Raw genomic sequence first — 22,537 nt, 5'->3', positions numbered from 1 at the left:
TGTTGCCCATTATTTTTAAGAGGAAACACTTTGATCTTTTGTTTACAAGTTTATGTGTATTACAACTCTTTCAACTTAGGCTGCATTATACATTCAACTTAAGTGTTATTTATGTATTGAAATATGTCCAGAGTGCTTTGACCTCTTTTTAAGAGAGCTTAATGTGGAATTTGAGATTTGGGGACAGTAAGAATTTATTAGATAAACAGGTGTAAATCTAAAAAAAAAAAAAAAGTCTAGCCCCTTATTTAGAACCATCAACAGGCTCAAGTTAGCAAACTTTTTTTTTTTTTTTAAGATTTTATTTATTTGACACAGAGAGAGTACAAGCAGAGGGAGTGACAGGGAGAGGGAGAAATGCAGACTCACTCGGAGCAGAGAGCATGACGTGGGGCTCAGTCCTAGGATGCTAGGATCATGACCTGAGCCGCAGGCAGATGCTTAACTGACTGAGCCATCCAGGCGTCCCCAAGTCAGCATACTTCTGATGCATACCTGTGCCATGCACCAGGTGTCAAAGAAGATGAACCTTGTCTTCAAGACACATATAGTCAGAGGAGAGAGACTGAGGATGAGAGTTACTAATAATTTACTGAGCTAAGTATGAGAGCAGTGGCAGTGTGAGGTGCCCATGTGGCCCAGAGCAGAGTTATTCAGTCTAGAGCTTTATAGAGGCCTCCACAGAGCAGGTGGTATCTGAGTTGGGTTTCGGAAGATAGCTCCCCTCGGGAGGGAGAGGACATTCTCTAGGACTGTCTGTATGGGTGATAGCAGAGAGAGTGGGAGCTTCATGTTCAAGAACAGATGGTGGAGGTGGCTGTGTGGGGGCAGTGAGGCCGTGGAGTTGCCTGAGCGGTGAGATGGAGGTGTGGGTGGAGGGCTTGAGAAGTGTGGGAGATCCCAGTCAATAGTTCTGATTGGAGGACTCCTGCTCAGTTAGCTCTAGTGATGGCTTTGGGGATAGAGAAGTGCTCTGGTTGTGGGGACCTTCATGATAACTAGCTCTTTGGGGTCTGGGACTTTTGGCATCTCCATGTAATGATTTTTCCTTCTCCTGGAAGGCAGATGGGTCCGTCTTTGACTTTCATCTGTTTGGTCCCAGATGATGGGCTGTGTGCCTGAAGTAAGAGAAGAGAGCAGAGTGTGTGCTTTCCCCAGATTCCCTTGTAAATAGTCTCTCTGTATTTAGACTTCATGCTTCCCAGCCTTTAAGAAAGAATAGTGAGAGACATACTCTCACCTCCCCAAAGGAGGAAAGAGTTATGATTGGTTGTTGTGCAGTGGTTGTAAAGGCATAATAATAGAAGGGATCAGGAAATTCTTCCACCTCCACTCCCCATCACCTTGCCCCACTTGTAGACTTGGCTGGGAGACAGGGGCATCTTGTTCTGGGTACCACCTTTGCCTATTTTTCTATTGGATTGTTTAATTTTGGAATGTCGTCCTTTGCTGGTTCTATGACTTATAAATTTCTTCTCCCAGTTTGTCAAAATCCCTCCCCCCATTTCTTTATTGTGGATTTTGATGAATAGAAGTCTTAATTTTTGTAAGCTTTTTATTTTGAAATAATTAGAGATTTATAGGAAGTTGACAAAAAAGGGGGAAGGTCCTGTGTACCCTTCATTCAGTTCCTCCCCAGTAGTCATACCTTGCATGTTTATAGAGCAACAGTTAAAGCCAGAGAATTGACATTGGTACAATATACAGAGTTTATTACATTTAAGCAGTCTTACACGTATTTATTTAGTTCTGTGCCATTTTATCACATGTGTTTATGTAACCATCACCAACCATAGTCAGGGTAGAGAACTCCACTACCATAGGCTCCTCCCTACCACCTGTTTATGTAAAGCCACGTACCCCTCCCCCATTCTTAATCCATGGCAACCTTTAATCTGTTATTCACTTCTATTATTTTATTATTTCAAGAATGTTAATAAATGGAATCGTACATTAAATAACCTTTTAAGATTGGCTTTTTTTTTTTCCCATTCAGCATAATTCCTTCGAGATCCAAGTTGTTACCTGTATCAACTGTTCATTCTTTTTTTTTGCTGAGTAATACGCGATGGTATAGAGATACCGCCATCTGTTTAACCGTTTACCCCCTGAAGGACATCTGGGTTGTTTCCAGTTTGGGGCTATTATGAGTAAAGTTTGCTGTGAACATTTGTATAAAGATTTTTATGTGAGCCTAGGTTCTTATTTCTCTCAGATAAACTCCCAGGAGTGAAATTTTTGAGTCATATGGTAAGTGCATACTTAGTTTTATAATAAACCTGTCTCTCTTCCATTGTGGCTGTACCACTTTAATAGTCCCACAGGCAATGAGAAATACATTTTCCCCGCATCCTCATCAACATTTGGTGTTACCCCTGTTTTTTATTTGCCATTCTAGTAGGTACGTAGTGATATCTCATTGAAGTTTTATTCGCATTTCTCTGATGGCTCACAGTGTTGAGCATCTTTTCATGTGCTTATTTATCATCTGTATATCCTCTTTGGTGAGATGTCTTTTCATGTCTTTTACCCATTTTCTGACTGGATTGTATTTTTTTTTTTTTAATTGGTGAGTTTTGAGAGTTCTTTATGTGTTCTAGTTCTAAGACTTTTGTTGGATATGTGAATTGCGGATATTTTCATCCAGTCTGTAGGGAAGTTTTAATTTTAATATGGTCAGATCTACCATTCTTTTTTTTTTAACGGTTTGCATTTTTTGTATCCAGTTAAAAAACTCCTCTTTTACCCTGAGTTTTTGAAAACATTTTCTAAGAGGTTCTGGTTTTTTTTTTTTTTTTTTTACATTTTAGTTTTTAGTCCATCTGTAATCGATTTTTGTGTGTTGTGTGAAACAGTACTTCAGTTTCATCTTTTTCCAAATGGATAAACAGTTGTTCAGCCACAATTTATTGAATGAATAATCTCTTCATTTCCCACTGATCGGCAGTGCTGCTTCTGTCATCCATGCCCATGGTTTGTTTTCTAGTCTGTGTGGTCTGTCCCTTTAGACTGTTTACCCCTTTGCCAGTACAGTATTTTATTTACTGTAGCACTGTAGTTTTGCTATGTCTGGTAAATATCTTTTGTTTTTCTTCTTTTCTCTTCTCCTTTACAAGTATTTTAGTCCTCTTTGCTCTCAGATTCCCTATTCAGGATTGTGCTTAGAATTGCATTAAGTTAGAAGAGCAATTTGAGGAGGTCTTCCACATTTCTTATTAAATTTATTTCTAGGGACACCTGGGTGACTCGGTTAAGTGTCTGCGTTCATTCAGTTCAGGTCATGATCCCAGGGTCCTGGAATCGAATTCCGCATCAGGTCCCTTGCCTAGCGGGAGGCCTCCTTTCTCCCTCTGCCTGTTGCTTCCCCTGCTTATGCACTCTCTCTCTCTCATAAATAAATAAGTTAAATTAAAAAAAGGTAAATTTATTCTAAGATATTTTATACTTGTCAATGCTAGTTTAAAAGATATTTTAAAATTGACATTTTCTGCCTTTTTAAGAGATATTGCTTTTAATGGTTTGTCATGAAGCATGTTTGCTACATATTTTGCAGACAGTTTTTTATGATTAAGAAATTTCTTTTTTTTTTTTTTAGTTTGTTTGTTTGTTTATTTATAATATAGTAATCTCTACACCTGTGTGGGGCTTGAACTCATGACCCTGAGATCAAGAGTTGCATGCTCTTCTAACTAAACCAGCCAGGAGCCCCTATGATTAAGAAATTTCTTTTCTCAGATTTCTAATGTTCTTTTTTTTCCCCTACCTCTATTAAAATGACCATGTCTTTTTTTTTTTTTTTTCCTACTTTAATTTTTTAGTATGGTGATTTTTCTAGTGTTAAACCAACCTTGCACTCTTCTGATAAACCTCACTTGATTCTGGTGTATTGTTTAAATGTTGTTATATTCAGATTGCTTCTTTTTGTTTAGGTTTCTTGCCTCTATGGTCACGTGTAGAATTGGCTGTGATTTTCTTTTCCTGTACTGCCCTCATCTGGTTTTGATCTCAGGACATATAATGAGTTGTTGAGGGGGGCGGGCCGAGTTCCTTCTTCTCTTTTCTGGAGGGATTTGAAAGTGGTATTATTTGTTCTTTGAACTGCTGTTGGATTTTGGATCACAAAGATTTAGCAATAGATGGACTTGAGAATCCATCTGTGTAACATCCTTGTCCTACAGAGGCAGAAAGAATTAAATGCTGAGGCTCAAATCCAAAGGGCACAGTTCCATGACTCAGCCATTTCATCATTTCAGAAGCCCAAAAGTTAAGGTAACAGCCATTTTATTACCTTCACACTGAAGTCCATGCAAATCCATGTAAGAGAGGCTTGGAAAATATCCCATTAACCCATCAAACTTGGTCCCTTAGGTTTCTAGCCTTATCTAGTGAAGTTGCAGAACCTAGGGAGGAGAGGGAGCCTTGGAAGACAGGCACGCTGACAACTTAAGGAAAGCCTAGGAGAGCCAGCGGAACCCTCACTGGCTCCACCGTTGAGTAGGAGCTCGGAGGGCCCTTAATCTGTATATTGCCCAGTGTGCTGATGGGGGATCACTTTCTTCTGAGTATCAAAGAAATATTCACCATGGGGTATTTTTTATGAAAGTTGTAAAGATTCAATATACTTTTTGGAAAATTTCCCTAAAAACAGCAAAAATAAAATGGTCAGGTGTGTTAAATGACCCAGCTCCTATTATCTAGAATATTTTTCTTTATCCAGCAGACATTTCTTGAGCACCCTCTAGTGTCAAGCAGTGCTCTGAGGGCTATTCACCTTTGAGAACTGGTTCCTACCAGGATGGATAAGAGGGCTTTTACTGTATTTGGGAATTAGCAGACCAGTTCACCATTTAGCTCATTTCTAGTGCTTGTCCCTAATGATGTAACGAAGCAAAAGGAATATGTCTTCCTTTTCTAAAATGACCAGCAGATTTGCAGGCTCAAGGTCTATACAGTTGACTGTCCAGATGTGTTTTTGGGCTTTATGTTGGTGACTTTATTTTTTGTTTATGAAGATATGTGCCATGTCACCTAGCACAATGGTATATTAAAGTCATTCAGACCACGTTTCCTCAAGTGTAAACTTCCTTCCTCTTCCATTAGCAGGAGAAAACCACCACTCATGTAGCTCTATTTAAAATCTTACTCTGTTGGGAACTTGTGGCTTCGTGGGAGGGAGGGTACACATACCTTGACAGTCCAGTTAACAATCAACCTTGGCAGTTCTGCAGTGGACAGATGGTCTTAGTTTGCTCTCAGCTGAGTTAATAAGACACTTTTCTCGCCCTTGACTCTCAGCTGTGAGACCCTGGCCTGATCTGACAAGTATACTCTCTAGGGGAATAGATGACAGGACTGAGAGTAGATAGTTTGTGAGGTCTTCCTTAGTCCTAAAGTTGTGACTTTTTGAACTTCCAAACATTGTGGAAAGAAATGAAAAAATTACATATATTGAGAGGCAGAATGCCACATGATATTAAAAAATGGATTAAAAATAAGCAAAATGTAAAAATATCAAATAGGTGAAGGGAATTAAGAGAAAATACATAAGCAAAATGTACAAAATAGTTCCCTTTCCCCATGTGGCCTATTTTTACATTAGTGGGCCATATTATATAAAAATATATACTATTTGGTCCTAGATTCCTACAGATCATATCTTTGAGATTGGGCTTTGATGCTACTTTTTGAAGAATCCAGTCCTTAAAAAAATGTAGCTACTCTTGCTTTACTGATAAAAGTAAAAAGGAAAAAAAAAAATGAGTGCTTTAAGAGTGAATATTGGAACCTTATTGTGAGTTGAAAAATGTAACCTTCACTGTAATATGGCCCATAATCTAATGGCAGATACGGTTTGAAAGCCTTGCTGCAGCCTCCCCTGTGGTTCACCTGTCCTTCAGGAAGGGAAGGACATGTGGGAAAATGAGTGTACAATTAAAAAATAATTTGATCACATGCTTGCTGACAAAATTCTCTCCCCCTTTTCTCTGTCACCTGGAGTACTTAAGCACCCTCCAATGAGGGATCCCCTAAATTCTTGGCAGAAGTTATTCAAACCTAATTTAGTATATTTAAGGGGATCAATTTTATGTTTATCAGGCTCAGATAGCGTAAACATCTAAAGTTTTCAGTATTGTTTATAAGTATTGTTTTCAAACACATGTTCCTTTTTCTCTAGGAACTTATTTTTTCCATTTACATCTATTTCTAAATGGGTTTACTTGGTGAATGTCCTCCAGAATTTTTCTAAATCATAGGCACTGCATCATTCAGAGAATAGAAAGGACTAATTAGAGTGATTTGGGGTTTGAATAAAGATGTTTTTGTCCATTAAAAAAAAAAGAATCAGCGGTGCCTGGGTGGCTCAGTTGGTTAAGTGTCTGACTTTGGCTTGGGTCATGATCCTGGGGTTGTGAGATCAAGCTCCGGGTTGATCTGGGGTTGTGGGGTGCCGCACTCAGCAGGGAGTCTGCTTCTCCCTGTGCCCCTCCCTCCCACTTGTGCTTTCTCTGTCTCTCTCTCAAATAAATAAAATCTTTTTTTTTTTTTTTTTTTTCAAATAAATAAAATCTTAAAAAAAAAAAAGTAGAATCAAAGGTTATCACATTTTGAAAAAAAAAAAATCATCCGATTTTAAATCATCACCATTGCCTAAGTAGTTAATACTTACCAAGGGCCTGGTGTTTACAAAGGTTGTGTTGGGGGTTTTTATCTATCATTTTATTTAATCCTTTGGATAATTTTGAATTAGGTATTACTATCGATTTTTAAATTAGTAATCTCGGACACAGAAATAAGTGCTTTTCTTGTAATGAAACTAAGCACACTCCAACTCTACTGTCTGTTGTGGTAGCCACTGACCATGGGTGTCAAACACTTGACATGTGGCCAATCCAAATTAAGATGTGCTGGAAACAGAAAATATACACCCGGTATACTTGGTTTCAAAGACTATGGTAAAACACTAAGAATGTAAATATTTTTATAGTGATTACATGCTGAAATGATAATGCGGTGGATTTATTAGGTTAAATAAGAATATTTATTATGGAAATTATTTTATTGAATAAAATTAAATATTAAAATTATTAAAATTAATTTCCTCCATTTCTGTTTACATTTTTGTTAACTGCAACTGCTAGAAAATTGAAAAGTACATCTGTGGCTTGTATTCTGTTTTTCTTTTGTACAGTGGTACTTAAACATCTGTGCACACAGTTGAAACGGGCAAATAGTTCCATGTACAAGGCTTGTGACTTGTGGCATCCTTTTCACCTCATTCCTTCCTCCAGGGCAGCTGTCTTCATCTTGCTCTTCATGTTGGCGCCAAGTTTAGCACTTAACAATTGGGTCCATATCACTAAATTACTCGCTGCGTTTCTGCTTTATTATTACTATGGCTGTGGCGGTTGTTATTGTTTTATATTGATTGTAGGCTTTGCTTCTGAAACATCCCCTTAGCATTCAAGGGAGCTCTCGCTCAGTTTAACCCCTGTACCCCTGCCATGCAGTTGCACAGACGCACATATTCACTATCCTCGTAATATTGCTGTAAACATGACATTGCTTAGGTCAAGATTTAGGGTTTATTGTCATGACTACACATGCTTGCTGTGACTGAGCTATGTATGAAGTACTCTTTTTATTTTCTGCACAATTTTTGTTTATCCTGGGATCAGTAATTGCCTTGTTATTATTCGGTTGCCTAGCTTTCCATGTTCCTGTCCTAATTCAATCTCAGATTCTCTACCAGTTGTCTAAAGTCAACTTTGTGTGCTCGCAGATACTTTTGGAGATGCATCTCTTGGAGACTCGGATACTGCTGTAGCCCGTACTCATGGTTCCCTCCTGGTCTGGCCCATGATCTCATGCAGGGAGGGATCTGCTTTCACCAGATCCTAGGATTTCCTCTGCCTTTTGCCCATCTTGGCCTTCCTGTTTCCTTTATCTTCCTCTTTCTTGGATAATTTCCTCATTTTGGTGAAGTACATCTTTAGTTAAGCTTCCTGAGAAAGGATGCATGGGATTTAAATTTTTTAAGACCTTGCATGTCTAAAATGTCCCCTCCCCCTCATGTTTAAATGTAATTGAAGGTTAGAAACAATCTTCTTTAGAATTTTGAAGATACATCTCTATTGTCTTTTAGTCTCCGGGATTGCTTTGAGCCATTTGGAGCCAAACATTCACTCACCACCCCTTCCACCTACCTCCCACCCTCTTTTTAAAGTTTTTTGTTTTTTTTAATCTCCAGTGCCTGATGTTTTACTGTGTTATATGCTCTAATATGAGAGGTTTCCATCCTAACTTTCATGTATGAGCCCTTCTATGCTGGTCCTTTAATTTTTAATTTATTCTCTCTTATTTTTCATCTTTTTTATTTTCGCTGAAGTTTCTGAATGACTTAACTCCAGAACTTCTGTTGTTTTTATTTCAGCTATCACTTTAATTTTTGTTTTCTGAAAGTTTCTTATTTTTTGTTATTGTGTTTATTGCTTTATGGTTGCAATATCTCCTATCTTCCTGATAATAATGGTAGTTTCTTAAAAAATGGTTTCCTTCTCCCTGCACAGTTTCGGTTTTGGCCAAGTAGTTTCTTTGCTGTTTGTTTTATAGAGTTGCTGTTTGATAGAGTCTTTCCTTAGATGGCAGGTGATTCCTGGTTGTTCACTTGTATTTGAGAGTTGGGTATTAAAAAGATGGAAGGCAGTTCTCCATGCAGATGTGGGGCTTGTGGGTGTTTGCTTCCCTTTAGAGCCATCCATTGGGGCTGTTTCTTGGGGAATCTCTGATGTCAGTACTTACAGATCCTACCTTTTGGGTTAGTCCCATCCCTGAATAGTTTTAGTCTCCTATTTGGAGAGGCTAAGCAGGAGAGAGGGGTGTATAAGACAAGGTTCTCCAGAGACCCCGAACCAATGGAATAATTATTACAGGAATTGGCTCATGAAATTACAGAGATTGAGAAGTCCCATAATCCACTGTCTACCAGCTGGGGAACAAGGAAAGCCCGTGTGTAATTCATTCTCAGTCCAAAGACCTCCTTAGGTCTGAGGGCAGGAGAATGTGGGTGTCCCAACTCAAACAAAGACTTCGAATTCACCCTTCCTGTACCTTTTGTTCCGTTTGGGCCCTCAGTGGATTGCATGGTAACCACCTACACTGGGAGGGCCATAGGCCTTACTGAAATGCACCAATTCAAATGCTGATTTCTTTCAGAAACACCCTCACAGATATACCCAGAAGAAATGTTTTATTACTTTTCTGGGCATCCCTTAGCTCCGATAAGTCGACCCATAATATTAACCATCGTAAGGGACATGTGGGTTGGGGAAGACATCAATCAGTTTGTAAACGTTCTCTTAATTTTCTCTTTTTTCAGTAGGGTTTGCTGTACTTTATACTGTGCCCAGTGCTTTCCAGAACAGATCCTCTGTCTTAATCTCTCCAAAAAATAATTCCCCACATTTCTGCAAGGGTGAGAGAGAACAGTTGGTCTGGCTGAGCATAATAAAAGGGAGTAGACTCTTGAATGATACAGGTTTGAATTGTGTGGGTCTACTTATACATGGATTTTTTTTCAATAAATACAATACCGTACTGGGCACCTGCACGGCTCAGTTAAGCCTCTGCCTTCAGCTCAGGTCATGATCCCAGGATTCTGGGATCAAGCCCTGCATTAGGCTCCTTGCTCAGCGGGAAGCCTGCTTCTCCCTCTCCCTCTGCCTGCCGCCCCCTGCCTGTGCTCTCTCTCTCTCTCTCAAATAAATAAAATCTTAAAAAAAAAAAAAAAAACCCACAATATGGTACTATAAATGTATTAACTCTTATGATTTTTTGGTGGCAAAGGCAGAGGGAGAGTGAGAATCTTAGGCAGGCTCCATGCCCAGCGTGGAGCCCAAGGCACGGCTCAGTCTCACAACCCTGATGCCATGACCTGAGCCACAGCCAAGAGTCAGAAACTTAACCAACTGAGCCACCCAGGTGCCCCAATGGTCTACTCCCTTTAAATATCTGATAGAATTTATCTGAGCCTGTGCTTTCCTTTGTTGGTGGCTTTTCAGTTGCTAATTCAATATTTATATATATATATTTCAATAATTTATATATATAAAAAGTAGGCTCCACTCCCGTGCAGCCCAACATGGGGCTTGAACCCATGACCCGGAGATCAAGACCTGAGCTGAGATCAAGAGTCAGATGCTTTATTGACTGAGCCACCCAGGGCCCCCGATACAATTTTTTTTTTTTTAAGATTTTATTTGTTTATTTGACAGAGATCACAAGTAGGCAGAGAGGCAGACAGAGAGAGGGGGAAGTGGCTCCCCGCCAAACAGAGAGCCCAATGTGGGGCTCAATCCCAGGACCCCGGGACCATGACCTAAGCTGAAGGCAGAGGCTTTAACCCACTGAGGCCACCCAGGTGCCCCCCGATATATTTTTAAGACTAGTTTTAAGTAAGTATACATCTTGCAACTACTTACTGTTATTTGGTTATTCAGCCAAACTTTTTCCTATCTATTACCCAAATAGAGGTTTTGATATACCTACTTATAAACTCTTTTCTTCTATTAAAGGTCCGTAATTACTCTGGAATCAATAAGCCATGGAGTCAAAGAAATTTGCCGTTAAAGTAAGTAGTGCTTAATAGTCTTTAAAATGGTTAATCATTTTCTAATATAATTGAGTTCTGTGTTCACTGACAGTTGAAGTTCTGAACTTGCTTTCTACTCTTTAAATTAATATCTTTACTGAAAACTTGAAGTAAGTTATTGAAGATTTGTATGTTAAGAGTTGAGGGGCGCCTGGATGGCTCAGTGGGTTAAAGCCTCTGCCTTCGACTCAGGTCATGATCTCAGGGTCCCGGGATCAAGCCCCACATCCGGCTCTCTGGTCAGCAGGGAGCCTGCTTCCCCCTCTCTCTCTGCCTGCCTCTCTGTGTACTTGTGATCTCTCTCTCTCTCTCTGTATCAAATAAATAAAATCTTTAAAAAAAAAAAAGAGTTGAGGGGGAGAAAAAAATAGTTCATATGGTTATGGGGGTTTCTTGCTTCAAGTCTTTTGTAAAATGCTTTTAGGTCATAGCTTGGTCCTTAATGTTAAAAACTGTCATTCTTATATGTATGTCTGGGACATGATTTTTGATAATGACAAAGCAGACAGAAATGAGGTAGGCAGTGAATGCTGCAGGTGGGTGAATGCCAGGAGAGAGGTCTCTTGCCTGGCTGCCCTCTTTTATTTTCTTTTTGTAAGTATCTCTCCTCTGTCCCTTGGTGGCTGGGGCTGAGACCTTCTCCATTGTGGGGAGATGGGAGAACTATGTGTGAAGGGTATGGGAAAGGAGAGGGGAAGAATTGATAAATAGTGACTATGAGGTGCCTAAGATGCCTTCACCTATGCTGGCTGCTGAGGACATTTTTTCTGTGCTAGTGTTATATTAAGTACATTCACAACACCAAAACAGACATATTACCATAGTTAACCAGATCAGATACTACTTAGTATTGTAGTTATATCTTATTTTTACCAAGTCCTGGCCTATTAGACTTACACCATATTAATAAATTTCATTGCTTATCCATGTGTTCTGTAGTGTATCTTTTTATGAGAGGTTATAAGTGGTGAAATTTCATCATTTGTCTTTCTAAAAAATGTATTTTTGTCTTAAATCTGGAAGGTTCGTTATAGAAATCTAGGTTGAGCATTATTTCTCCTTGGCATTTGGAAGATACTTTTCCATTGTTTTCTGGAATCTCTTATGGCATCTGAGAAACTGTAGTTACTGATTGATGCTTAAAACCACCTTTAAAATTTAGTAGCTTAAAACATAAGCCATTTTATTCTCTCTTGTAATTGTGTAAGTTGCCCGGGATCATTTGGGTCATTTCTCTTTTTGATGCTGGTTGGGGCTGCAATTATCTGGGAGCCCAGTTCAGCGGGAACATCAAAGATGACATGCTTACATGGCTGTCACTTCACACTGGCCGTGGCTGGGGACCTTACCTGGGGCTGTTACTGTTGCCTATCAGTTCTCATTCACATGGCAGATCTGTCTGGCTTGGGCGTCTCCTAGCATGGTGGCTGAGTTTGAGGGATGGTATCCCAGGACAAAAGTAGCTACAAGAAAGAAGATAACTTGCCAGTTCTTTGAAGGCTTGGGCTCAGAAGTCTCACTTGGCAATCATACTACTTTCTGTTGGTCAGAGCACTCAAAGGTCCCAGCCCAGGGGAAGCTGCAGCTTTTGATGTAAGAAGCAGCATGTGCCCACAGGGAAGCAAAGATTGTGGGGACACATCTGTGGAGACTAGTAACCACAGAAGTTTCTCTCCTGCCTCACTGTGATTTCTTTCTTGGTTATCTTGGTTATCGGCTTTTTTCCTTCTAGCTGCTCTTAAAATTTTGTTTTTGGCTTTGATGTTTTACAATTTGATTATGAAGCCTCAAGCCATAGACTTTATTTATCTGGCTTGGGATGCATGTGCATCTTTATTTGAAAGATACAAGTCTTTTTTATCAGTTTTGGAAAATCTCAGCCATGGTCTCTTCAGGTACCGTGCTTTATCATCTCTGTTCTCTTCTTTTGGAACTCTTATACTGAGTTTTCTGGGTAGTCTCATGTAATAGTTTCTTCTGTGCTGTGAGGGTGATATTAGCCTGACTGAGACTGAGCCCCGACAGGCTGTGTGCAAAGCTCTGCCAAAACTGGACAGTAGGCCCAGTAGGCCAAACAGTTCTGGTCAACCACAGATTTTGGACCCGAGGTGCCTCATGATGCTGGAGAGGAGTCTCTTGATTTCTAAGCCATACACACTGCTGGGGCAGATTTGGCTACCGTATTGCCCCATCTCACAGCCGGCCGCACCAGCAAGGCCTGGAACTTAGCTCCTAGATCATAACAGACAGGGGAGTTCCTCCAGCGGTGAGTATCAGATTAGCAGTTAGGGATCTAGACAGCGTTCTGATACATTATATGGAAGATTGTGTGCATCACATTGTTACTATCTCTGTGCCTCTGATCACACAGGCAATGGGCCATTGCTTCCCAAATCATGCACCTTAAAAAGCTCCACAACCCAAACACTGGGACCCCATTCTGAATGTGTGACATCCTTCTTACCAGATTGTCTGTGCTGGCCTAGGGTGTCATGGGCAGCGGGGGACCCGCATACCTGCTACCGATGCCAACATCATGTGCCTTCTCCGACGAATGCTCCTCGAGTAGGCTTGCATGAGTGCTGCTTGGCCATTTGCCTTTTCTTGTTTCGTCCTGTGTCTCTGTGTTGCATTCAGAGTGCTGTTCATTAGACATCTTCCAGTTCATTAACATCTTCTCATCTGGATTTAATTTGCTATTTAATCTGTATTTAATCAACTCTTCAATGTGTTTATTTTTCGTGACTCTGTTTTTCAGCTGAGAATTTGTGTTTTTTTTTTTTAATTCAAATTCTACCAGTCCTTTTTTAAATATGCTTATCCTATTTTTAAAATACATTTCCACATCCTTTTATCTTCTTCATAATTTTAAAGTAATTTGTTTCGGGGCACCTGGGTGGCTTAGTCATTAAGCATCTGCCTTCAGCTCAGATCATGATCCCAGGGTACAGGGATCAAGCCCCACATCAGGTTCCTTATTCAGCAGGAAGCCTGCTTCTCCCTCTCCCACTCCCCCTGCTTGTGTGCCCTCTCTCGCTATCTTTTTCTGCCAAATAAATAAATCTTAATAATAATAATAATTTGTTTCATAGTCTCTTGTAGACTGTTCTGTTATTTCTATTATTATATACTAAGTGTGGAATAAATTGGTGATTGAAATTGCTGGATTGTTCATGTGTGTAATTTTTAATTGTGTGCTCATTTTCAGTCACATCCTACACGTGCATTGTGTGCACATTCATGTGTGTGCATGTGCATGCACACATACACACACACACATTCTAGTGCAGTGGAGCAGTTTCAAGTTTATTTCTGCTGGAGCCACTGGCATTTCAGTGGTTTTGGACCAGGCTTCACATTAATTTCATGGCTTGGGATTCCACCACCTTGTGGGTAGTACAACTTTGCAACCTACGAAAGAGTCCAGTTTAAGGTTGGTGTTTTTAGTGTTTTCTAGGATTTTTCTTCCCTGTTTGTGGAGCGGGCACGTGTGTCAAGTTTTTTAATTTTATTTTTGCCTAACAAAGCCAAACTCCACTCCCGAGTACCCTTCCTCTGGCTCTGAGGAAGCCCCCAACACAGAGCGCCCACCCCCTCCTCTTGGCCCCTCCTGCCCGAGACCCGAGGTCCCAGCACCCTGTAGGGGCAGGGGAGAGGCAGGGCGGGGAAGAGGGCTTGCTTACGTTTCTTTCAGTCAAAAAAAACACAACCTTATTTTTCTTTATAAAAGCAAAAAAGGAAACCAAAAAAGATCAACCTTTGAACTATAAAAAAAAAAAAAAAAAAAAAAAAATTTTCCCTTCCCTTCCCTCCTGCTAAAGCCCTGGATGGATGGCAAGCTTCCACGTCGCTTTCCTTGGATGGCAAGCAGTGATTTTTTTTCTTCTAGTTTGCATTTTCATGAAGGTCACAGTTTATCAAGAGAATGAAGGAAAAACTTCTATGGAATAGTTCCTACTCCAAGAAATTATGGACAGCCTTACCTGTATGAAATACCATAGAGTATTACAGAGATATCTACAAATCCAGTGCTTATGTGTCAGGCATTGTACAAGGAACAGAGGTTGAAGTTTCTTACAGCTCGGCTTAACGGGGATGAGTTCCTTCTGAACTCTCCTTTCTCTTCTACCCCTTTTGGGCATTAGGATCCTAGCTCTCCGCTATCCTTGCTCCCACATATGCTGTCTGCCAGGCTCATACCTTCCAACAGGGTGATTTTTTTTTCTCCCTTTTCCCCACTTTATTGAGATATAATTGACATATAATATTGTGTAAGGTCAAGGTGTACAATGCGGTGATTTGATAAATCTATGTGGTGAAATGTTTACCAGATTAAGGTTAATACATCCTTTACTTCATGTAATTACCATTTTGTTGTTTCTATGGTGCAAACATTAAAGCTCGACTCTTGTAGCACCTTTCTAGGATACAGTACAGTATTGCTAACTGTAATCACCATGCTATATGTTAGGTCCCCAGAACTTATTCATGACTGGAAGTTTATACCCTTTGACCAACATCTTTCTATTTTCCCTACCCCTTAGCCCCTGCCAGCCACTATTCTATTCTGTTTCCAAGTTTGAAGTTTTCAGATTCCATATATTAGTGAGATCATACAGTATTTGTCTTTCTCTGACTTGTTTCACTTAGTATAATGCCCTCAAAGTCTATGCATTTGTCACAAACAGAGGATTTCCTTTTTTTAATGGCTAAATAATACTCCATTGTGTATTTACACCACATTTTCTTTATTAATTTGTCCATCAATGGACACTTAGGTTGTTTCCCTGTCTTGCCTTTTGTGAGTAATGCTGCAATGAACATGGGGTGCACATACCTCTTTGAGATCGTGATTTCATTTTCTTTGGGTGTATACCCAGAAATGGAATGGTTAGATCGCATGGTAGTTCAGTGTTTTGTTTTTTGAGGAAGCTGCATACTGTTTTCCATAGTGTCTACCACCAGTTTACATTTCCACCAATCATGCACCAGCCAAGGTTCCCCTTTCCCCAAGTCCTCACCCACATTCCTTATCTCTGGTCTTTTTGATAGTAGCCATTCTAGCAGGGATAAGGCGATAATGGTTTTTGATTTGCATTTCCAGCAGAGCAATTATTAGTACTGTTAGGGGTTTGTTTAATTAGGAGTCTTTTCAAACAGAGAACCATCTTTTGCCTTCGATTTTTTTTTTTTTCCTGTAGTGTACTTGTTTTCTATTTTATGGATTTTTAAAAAATTTTCTCCCTTATATTTTCTTTGAGCAAATTTGCTGTTCTCTGTTCAGTTTAAGGTGGGAGCTTAAATCATGGAATTTGAGCATTTCTTCTTTTCCAATATATACACTTAAAGCTATACATTTTTCTCTCCAAGTGTTTACTGATTTAATTATCTTCGTCTCGTTTTGTTAGAGATGCAGTTTAAGTAGAGATTTTGTTCTTCAAGTAAACATTATTTTCTAATTGTCACTATGATTTCATTTTTTTTTCCTCTTTGGGAGAGAGAAAGAGAGCAGAGGGAGAAGGCGAGAGAGATTCCTAAGCAGGGAGGCCAGTGCAGGGGTTCATATCATGACCTTGAGATCATGACTTGAAGTGAAACCAAGAGTCAGATGTTTAACTTACTGAACCACCCAGGTGCCCTGTGATGCCATTTTTGATCACTGGGTTATTGAAATGTATATTGTTTCTAAGTATTTGGAAATTTTCTAATCATTTTCTTATTTGGCATAATTCCTTTGTCTGTTTTGGAAAGTATTCCATAAACATTTGAAAAATGTGTGGTCATCAGGTGCATTGAACTATATGTCATTTAGATCAGGTTTGTTAATTTTGTAATAATCTAATTTTTTTTTTTTTTTACTAGTTAGTAAGTTAGTAATCTAATATTTACTAATAGTGTTTTTGTTTTCTTTGGGTAAATACCCAGTAGTGGAATTACTGGATCATCTGGTAATTCTATTTTTTCATTTTTTGAGGCACCTCCATACTGTTTTCCACAGTGGCTATACTGGTTGCATTCCCACCAGCAGAATACAAGGGTTCTTTTCTCTTCACATGCCTGCCAACACTTGTTTCTTGTGTTTTTAATTTTAGCCATGTGACAGGTAAAGCAGAACAGAGTCATTCTCAGAGATTCAAAAATCTAAAAAAAATTCCTTCTAATGTACCCTATTTTAGGAAGAATGTGGTGTTCCAAAGTGAGGGAGTAAACAGAGAAGGAGTGAGTTATAGGGTCTGGGAAATAGGAAATCTTGCAGGTGAGTGCTTGAGCAAATCCCGTGGCGATCAGCAGTGTGTCCTGCCTAGAAAGCAACCAGTCCAATTGGCATGGGACTTAGAGTTCCATGAAAGATGTCTCCAACAGGAAATGAAAGGATGAAATACCTCATGTATTTGAAAGTGGAGAGGAGTTTTTCTTAGGTCTGTCAGAGAGTGTGGGAATGGTTTAGTGATAGAATATGGGAAACTAAACAAAAGAAAAATGAAATAACCCTTCCTTTCTTGTGCAAGTTTGGACAGTAAGCATAGTATATACCCTACCTGACCCAGTTTGGAACAGAATGCACATTTCATGTTGTGAACTCCAGATATTGGAAGGCTGGGGAGGGCAATGTGTGGGTGGCGGGTTGTAAGCATTGTCTTCATTTTCAGTAGAAAGTATGTAAAATTAAAATAATAAGAAATTGGTAGTAATAACATAGTATTTAGAAACATGATAATAAATACCAGATCAAATAGCTGAAGTTCTCAGTGTCGTTGGTCTTGATGAGAGCTGGAGAGGGTGGTGACAGGATAGGGCAGAGGAGACCTGTTTTTGATAAGGCATTTTAATCTGTGTATATATATCAGTATAATCAGTAATTAAATGAGTAAGTAAAGTTTAAAAGGAATTAATCTTAGCAAATTTCATATAGATGCATGTACTGGATTGAAAAATCCTTGGTTAGAGCATGGTTTCTAAAGTAATAGAAAACCAGATGAAAACCAAATAGTTCTCCATTTGCATCTCAGTTGTTTATTCTGAGACTTTCCCTGTAATGGTATTAATTATCCATGCAGACAGCTTATCCTTCTTCATTTTTAAAAAAATTTTTTTAAGATTTTTTTTTTTTTTTTTATATTCCTTTGACAGACACAGAGAGAAAGAGAGCACAAGCAGGGAGAACTGCAGGCAGAGGCAGAGGGAGAAGCAGGTTTCCTGCTGGGCAGGGAACCCGAGGTGGGGCTTGATCCCAGGATCCTGGGATCATGACTTGAGCTGAAGGCAGGCACTTAACTGACTGAGCCGCCTAGGCGCCCCACTTATCCTTCTTCAAATGCAGAAAAGTCTTTTGACCTTCCTGCCTGTAAGAGGGCCCTAAAAAAAAAAAAAAAAAAAAAATCCAAACAAAAAAAAGGAAACAAAACAAAACAAAACTGCTATGTCCCTGTCCTTGAACTTTTCTTATAATTGTCTCCTGGGCCAGAATTCCAGGAAATGGCAGCAGTGAATGAGATGACAGAGTCCTTGGTACCACAGCTTTCAGGGTCTCTTGACTGGGTCACTACAACTTGTGGCAGGGAGATAAGTCCTATACTTCCATAACTCCTTTCTCAGTCGGGTGTAGTGGTGACCGCCGACACATATGTCCCCAAGTTTCCTTAGTGATCTTAATTCTAGCTCTGTGCCCACCCCAATATTTTAGAATTTCCAACAAATTATATCGCACAAACTAGCTGCTTATTTTTGTAAATAAAGTTTTATTGGATCACAGCCGCTCCTTTTTGTTTTCAAATTGTCTCTGGCTCCTTTTATGCTATGTTGGGAGAGTTGAATAGTTGTAACAAAGATCTCATTGCCTGCAAAGTCTGAAATATCTGTCTCTCTATATCAGTAAATCCTGGTTTAGGTGTATAAATCTATCTCTTAAAGCACATCTCACTTCCTGCTGGCCACAATTCAGGTGTTCAGGAAGCACACATGGCCAGTAGCAGCTGTATTGGACACCATGGGTCTGAATCTTGGCCCCTGTCAGAGTAGGCTTTCAACGAAGTTACCTAAGGGTTAAACTGGCAGCAAGGGTTGGTAAATTAGCAAGGCCAAGACAAGGCCATTTCCTTTGCAAGTGGAAACAAGAAATGGACATGGTCATAAACTGTATTAATCATGGACTTTTATCCATGTTTTGGTAAGAAGTTTTAGTTTTAGTAAGAGGAAATAAGTAAAGAAATAAGAAAATAAATTTGAATAAGGAATTATGGTCAAAAGTGTCAAATCGGAATATATGGTGTTTGCCTCTGAAAAGCTTATGGGTCCATCCCCTGCTTTAAAGTTATTTTTGAAAGTATGTAATGCTGCCAGGTCTCACTCCCGGTAATAATTACATCTTAGGATTTAAAGTTTTCAGCTCTGGTTCCAGCAAAGCAGTACTTTGAAAGGTTCCTACCTCATTGTTTGTCTCTGTTTGTAGATCATTTCCTCTGCTTCCTGCATCTGTTTTCTTGGATTAGTTAGGTATTACACCAAAGTCTAGAATTCTTTTGGCTACAAAGCCTGCTCTGCTGCTTCCCCTCCCCCCAATCTACTTTATTGTGGGTGGGAAAATTTTTGTTAGGAGGGCTTGATTAATTAGAAGGGATTCCTGGCTTCCCTAGCAGTGGCAGCCTGGGAAGATTACAGAGCCTGGCTTAGTGACAGGCCAATCTGTATTTAAGGAAAAACTCGGACCAGACAGATTTCCCTGGAATGTGGATCTGGCTTTGTCTTCTTTCACAGAGAATGTGTAATGATCCCCTCCTCCTCCTTCTCACCCACTCCAGGAGACTTAAAGCTTTTACTTTTGCTGTTGATATTTGTCCAGTCTCTTCTGGGGAGGGTGGGGAGCTGGAGTTTTGGGGGTAGGAAGACTGAATCATTTTCTGAATCTAAGGTAACAGGTTTAAGATTTTATTAATGTTTAGGAGGAGAGGAGAGATTTTACTTTTTTTTTTTTTTAAGTTCCCTGCATCTTTACTATCTATTTTTCTTTCTACTCCTTTGTAGCTATTACAGTTTTAGGTACTGCTCTGAATTTCAGTTAACCCTAGTCTCTGTATTCCTTAGAACAATCACAAAAAGAGAAATATGTCCAAGAATTGACAGTAATTTCCCCTTTGTAACAAAAGTAAAAGTGAAGAGCAGTGCTTTGAACTTCTAGAGAAAGAGAGAAAGTTGAATAGCAAATGGGCTTTTGTCTTGCTGGCTTGCCTCAGTGAACCATTTCAATTCTGTGTCCTAGGTTTTTAGTCTACCTAAAGGGGAATGTGGTACTGACTTTGTCATCAGCACTCATTTGAGAACTGATGTATTAACTTTATGTATGACATTAAAAAAACAAGATTCATACAAATATTTTCATACCAATTGAGTTCTAGGTAATGATTTTCTACTATATTTTAAGAATAAAACTGAAGTGTCTTAAATCACAGAAGTTTTAAATGATTACATTCTTTATTGGAAATGAATTTGAATGAGGAGTGTGTAACCTTTATCCCTGGGAATGTTTTTACCGAGGCATTTGTCTTTGTCTTTTTAAAAAGGTAAAAAAAAGTATCTCTGTATTTCTTCTCCCGTATTTAAACTCTTCATCTTTCAGTTCCTTCTTAATTCTGTCTGTTCCTTGGGAGAGCTTTAAGTTTTCAAGACCTAGAGCCAGTAAGAGTGTGCCTAGTGGCGAATGACATGCTTCAGCTGAAGTAGGCTGCTGTTTTTCCCCTGTTGCATATTATTTGTTCTATTACACTGGCCGGCCTGGAAACCATAGTCAACTAAGTGTGTTCTGATTACTTGATAGACTCCAGATAAAGTTCACCAAATGTACTAATGGTCACCCAATTCCCAGTTAATTCTGCCTCAGACTTAAAGCTCTGAGGTTCCTTCTCACTCAATAGGGCATTTGCTCTGAGTGTTGATGACTTTGAAACAAAGTTCTTGTTGGTTTTCAAGTGAAACTTCCTTTTCCAAGTGTTCTCTCTGTCTTTCTGGCCAGATACCCAGTTTCTGGACTTTTCTTTCCGCAATCCCTTCCTGTGTGTGTAAGCTCATGTATTCTTTTTTTGGATGATTAGAAAGTGCTTAAATACAGCCCTGGCTTCTCGTCCTCTTTTCAGTTTCAACTTTCCACCTGCCTCCATTAAATCTCTGCCTAAATTGATCCCTAAAACCTCAGACGGAGAATTCAGTGTGTCATAGTTTTCTTCTAAACTGGCTTTTGCTTTGAATATCTGTGATGCAACCCTCACACATCCCGGGCTTGTCAAATTATGATATCTTCTTGTCCTGTATCCATGATAACCTGTATAATGTATCTACCCTCTGCAGAGTGTCTTGGGCTTGCTCCTTCTGTATTCTTTTCTTACATGCAGGCTTATGATCCTTTGTGGTTTGTATTTCTTCATTAATCTCTGGACGATCTCTGTTCCTTTCCTGTCCTGCCATTCCAGTTTATCTACACAAGTGCCAGGATACTGTTTTCTTAACACCATTTTCATCATGTTACTTCCTTAAGTGATCAGAGTAATTCCTTTTTTAAAATTAGATCTGATCTGAACTCTCTGGCTAGATTTAAGACACTCTGATAACTGTTCTGTCTTCCTCTTTAACTTTGACCCATGTTTTCATCTCGGAACTTGGGAACATGCCCACCTATTCCTCTGAAACTGATGCCTTTGCAGTTCCTGCAGTGATCTAGCCTGTGGTTTTCTCTCTTCCTGTTCTCTCTTACCTTTTCTTCCTTAGTCTCTGTACAACAATCAAGCTTGTACCAGGCTTGATTAATGACTTGCTTTTCCTTTGACACACAATGTAAACTTTTCTCACATTGATTATCCTTTGTTCCTTGGAGTGCCATGTGCAGCGTCTGTTTTCTATATGATCACCAATTGTTTATATGTCTGTTTACCATTGCTTTGACAACATCCTATCCCAGCCACATTCCCTGAGAAGAAGGGCCTTTGCATCTTTCGTATCCACACAGGCCTTGAGTAATCTGGAATATTTCTGAGGTGCTCAATACCGCCTCCCTCACTTTCCTTATTACAGATACGAGAAGTTTCTTTCCTCATGGCTCATGGAGAACAGGGAAGTCATTTGAGCTTAGAGTTACTTCTTCTGGTGTTGTTATTATTATTTCATTTCCAGACAGGGAGTGAATGTTGTAATCCTCAATTCGTGGTATATTTCTTTTCTTAAAAAAATTTCATCTCAACCTATTTCTACTTTTAGGAGCCTGCAGTTTCACTTTCAAAATATTTTAAGTAATTCTTTTGAAAATAGCCTCTGTTAATAGCCAAAATGAACATGTGTAGTTCGCTTCTGTAGGTCTTTTAGGAAAGTGAATTATTTCAGTATAATGTTAATCATTTGGACATTATTATATTTTAATTAGCATCTCAGCTTTAGACCTTGATATTTTCATTTTTCCAACATACACACATGTTCTGTGTATGTTATAACTTACTCTAGTGTAAAAAATAATTCTGGGTAGAACAGTAGACTCAGAATCTTTCACCAGATAGAAGAACTCAGTTAAGTTCCTTGTATTCTCTCTGAAGGCTGTAGAGGGCATCGTTGTTCTATGTTTTGTTAAGTATGTGTTGTCTGCAGACATTGTGACTCAAGGAAAAGCAGCAACTAAAGTGCTTTTAAAATCACTGGCTCATTCCTAAATTATCATGACATCCTAAATGCGGTGTTTGTTTGCCTGGGAGCTGTGTGCATGCTCTCATCTGTAGCCTGTTATGCCTGTGGATATTTAGTTTGCTCTGTCTTACAATTGTCCTCACCAGGAAACAAACACCACCATTAATGGCAGCAGGAGAAAACAATCACGACAACCCAAACCATCCAGAGTGGCCTGAGAGAAAACATTTT

At 39.3% G+C, this 22,537-nt stretch overlaps 1 protein-coding gene across 1 annotated transcript in view; it reads left to right on the top strand.

The window, feature by feature from the left end:
• The first annotated feature begins 1,999 nt into the window (after window positions 1-1,999).
• SLX4IP (SLX4 interacting protein) overlaps window positions 2,000-22,537 on the top strand; it is a 176,184-nt gene continuing 155,646 nt past the window's right edge. The window contains 2 exon segments of the mRNA XM_047746110.1: window positions 2,000-2,250; window positions 10,572-10,627. Of these exon segments, the coding sequence (XP_047602066.1) occupies window positions 10,601-10,627 (27 nt within the window). The 5' untranslated portion in view covers window positions 2,000-2,250; window positions 10,572-10,600.

This window comes from Lutra lutra, chromosome 9 (genome assembly GCF_902655055.1).
Source record: "Lutra lutra chromosome 9, mLutLut1.2, whole genome shotgun sequence".
NCBI lineage: Eukaryota > Metazoa > Chordata > Mammalia > Carnivora > Mustelidae > Lutra > Lutra lutra.
The sequence above is the reverse complement of the archived record's forward strand: the minus strand, read 5'-3'. Positions and strand labels throughout refer to the sequence as shown.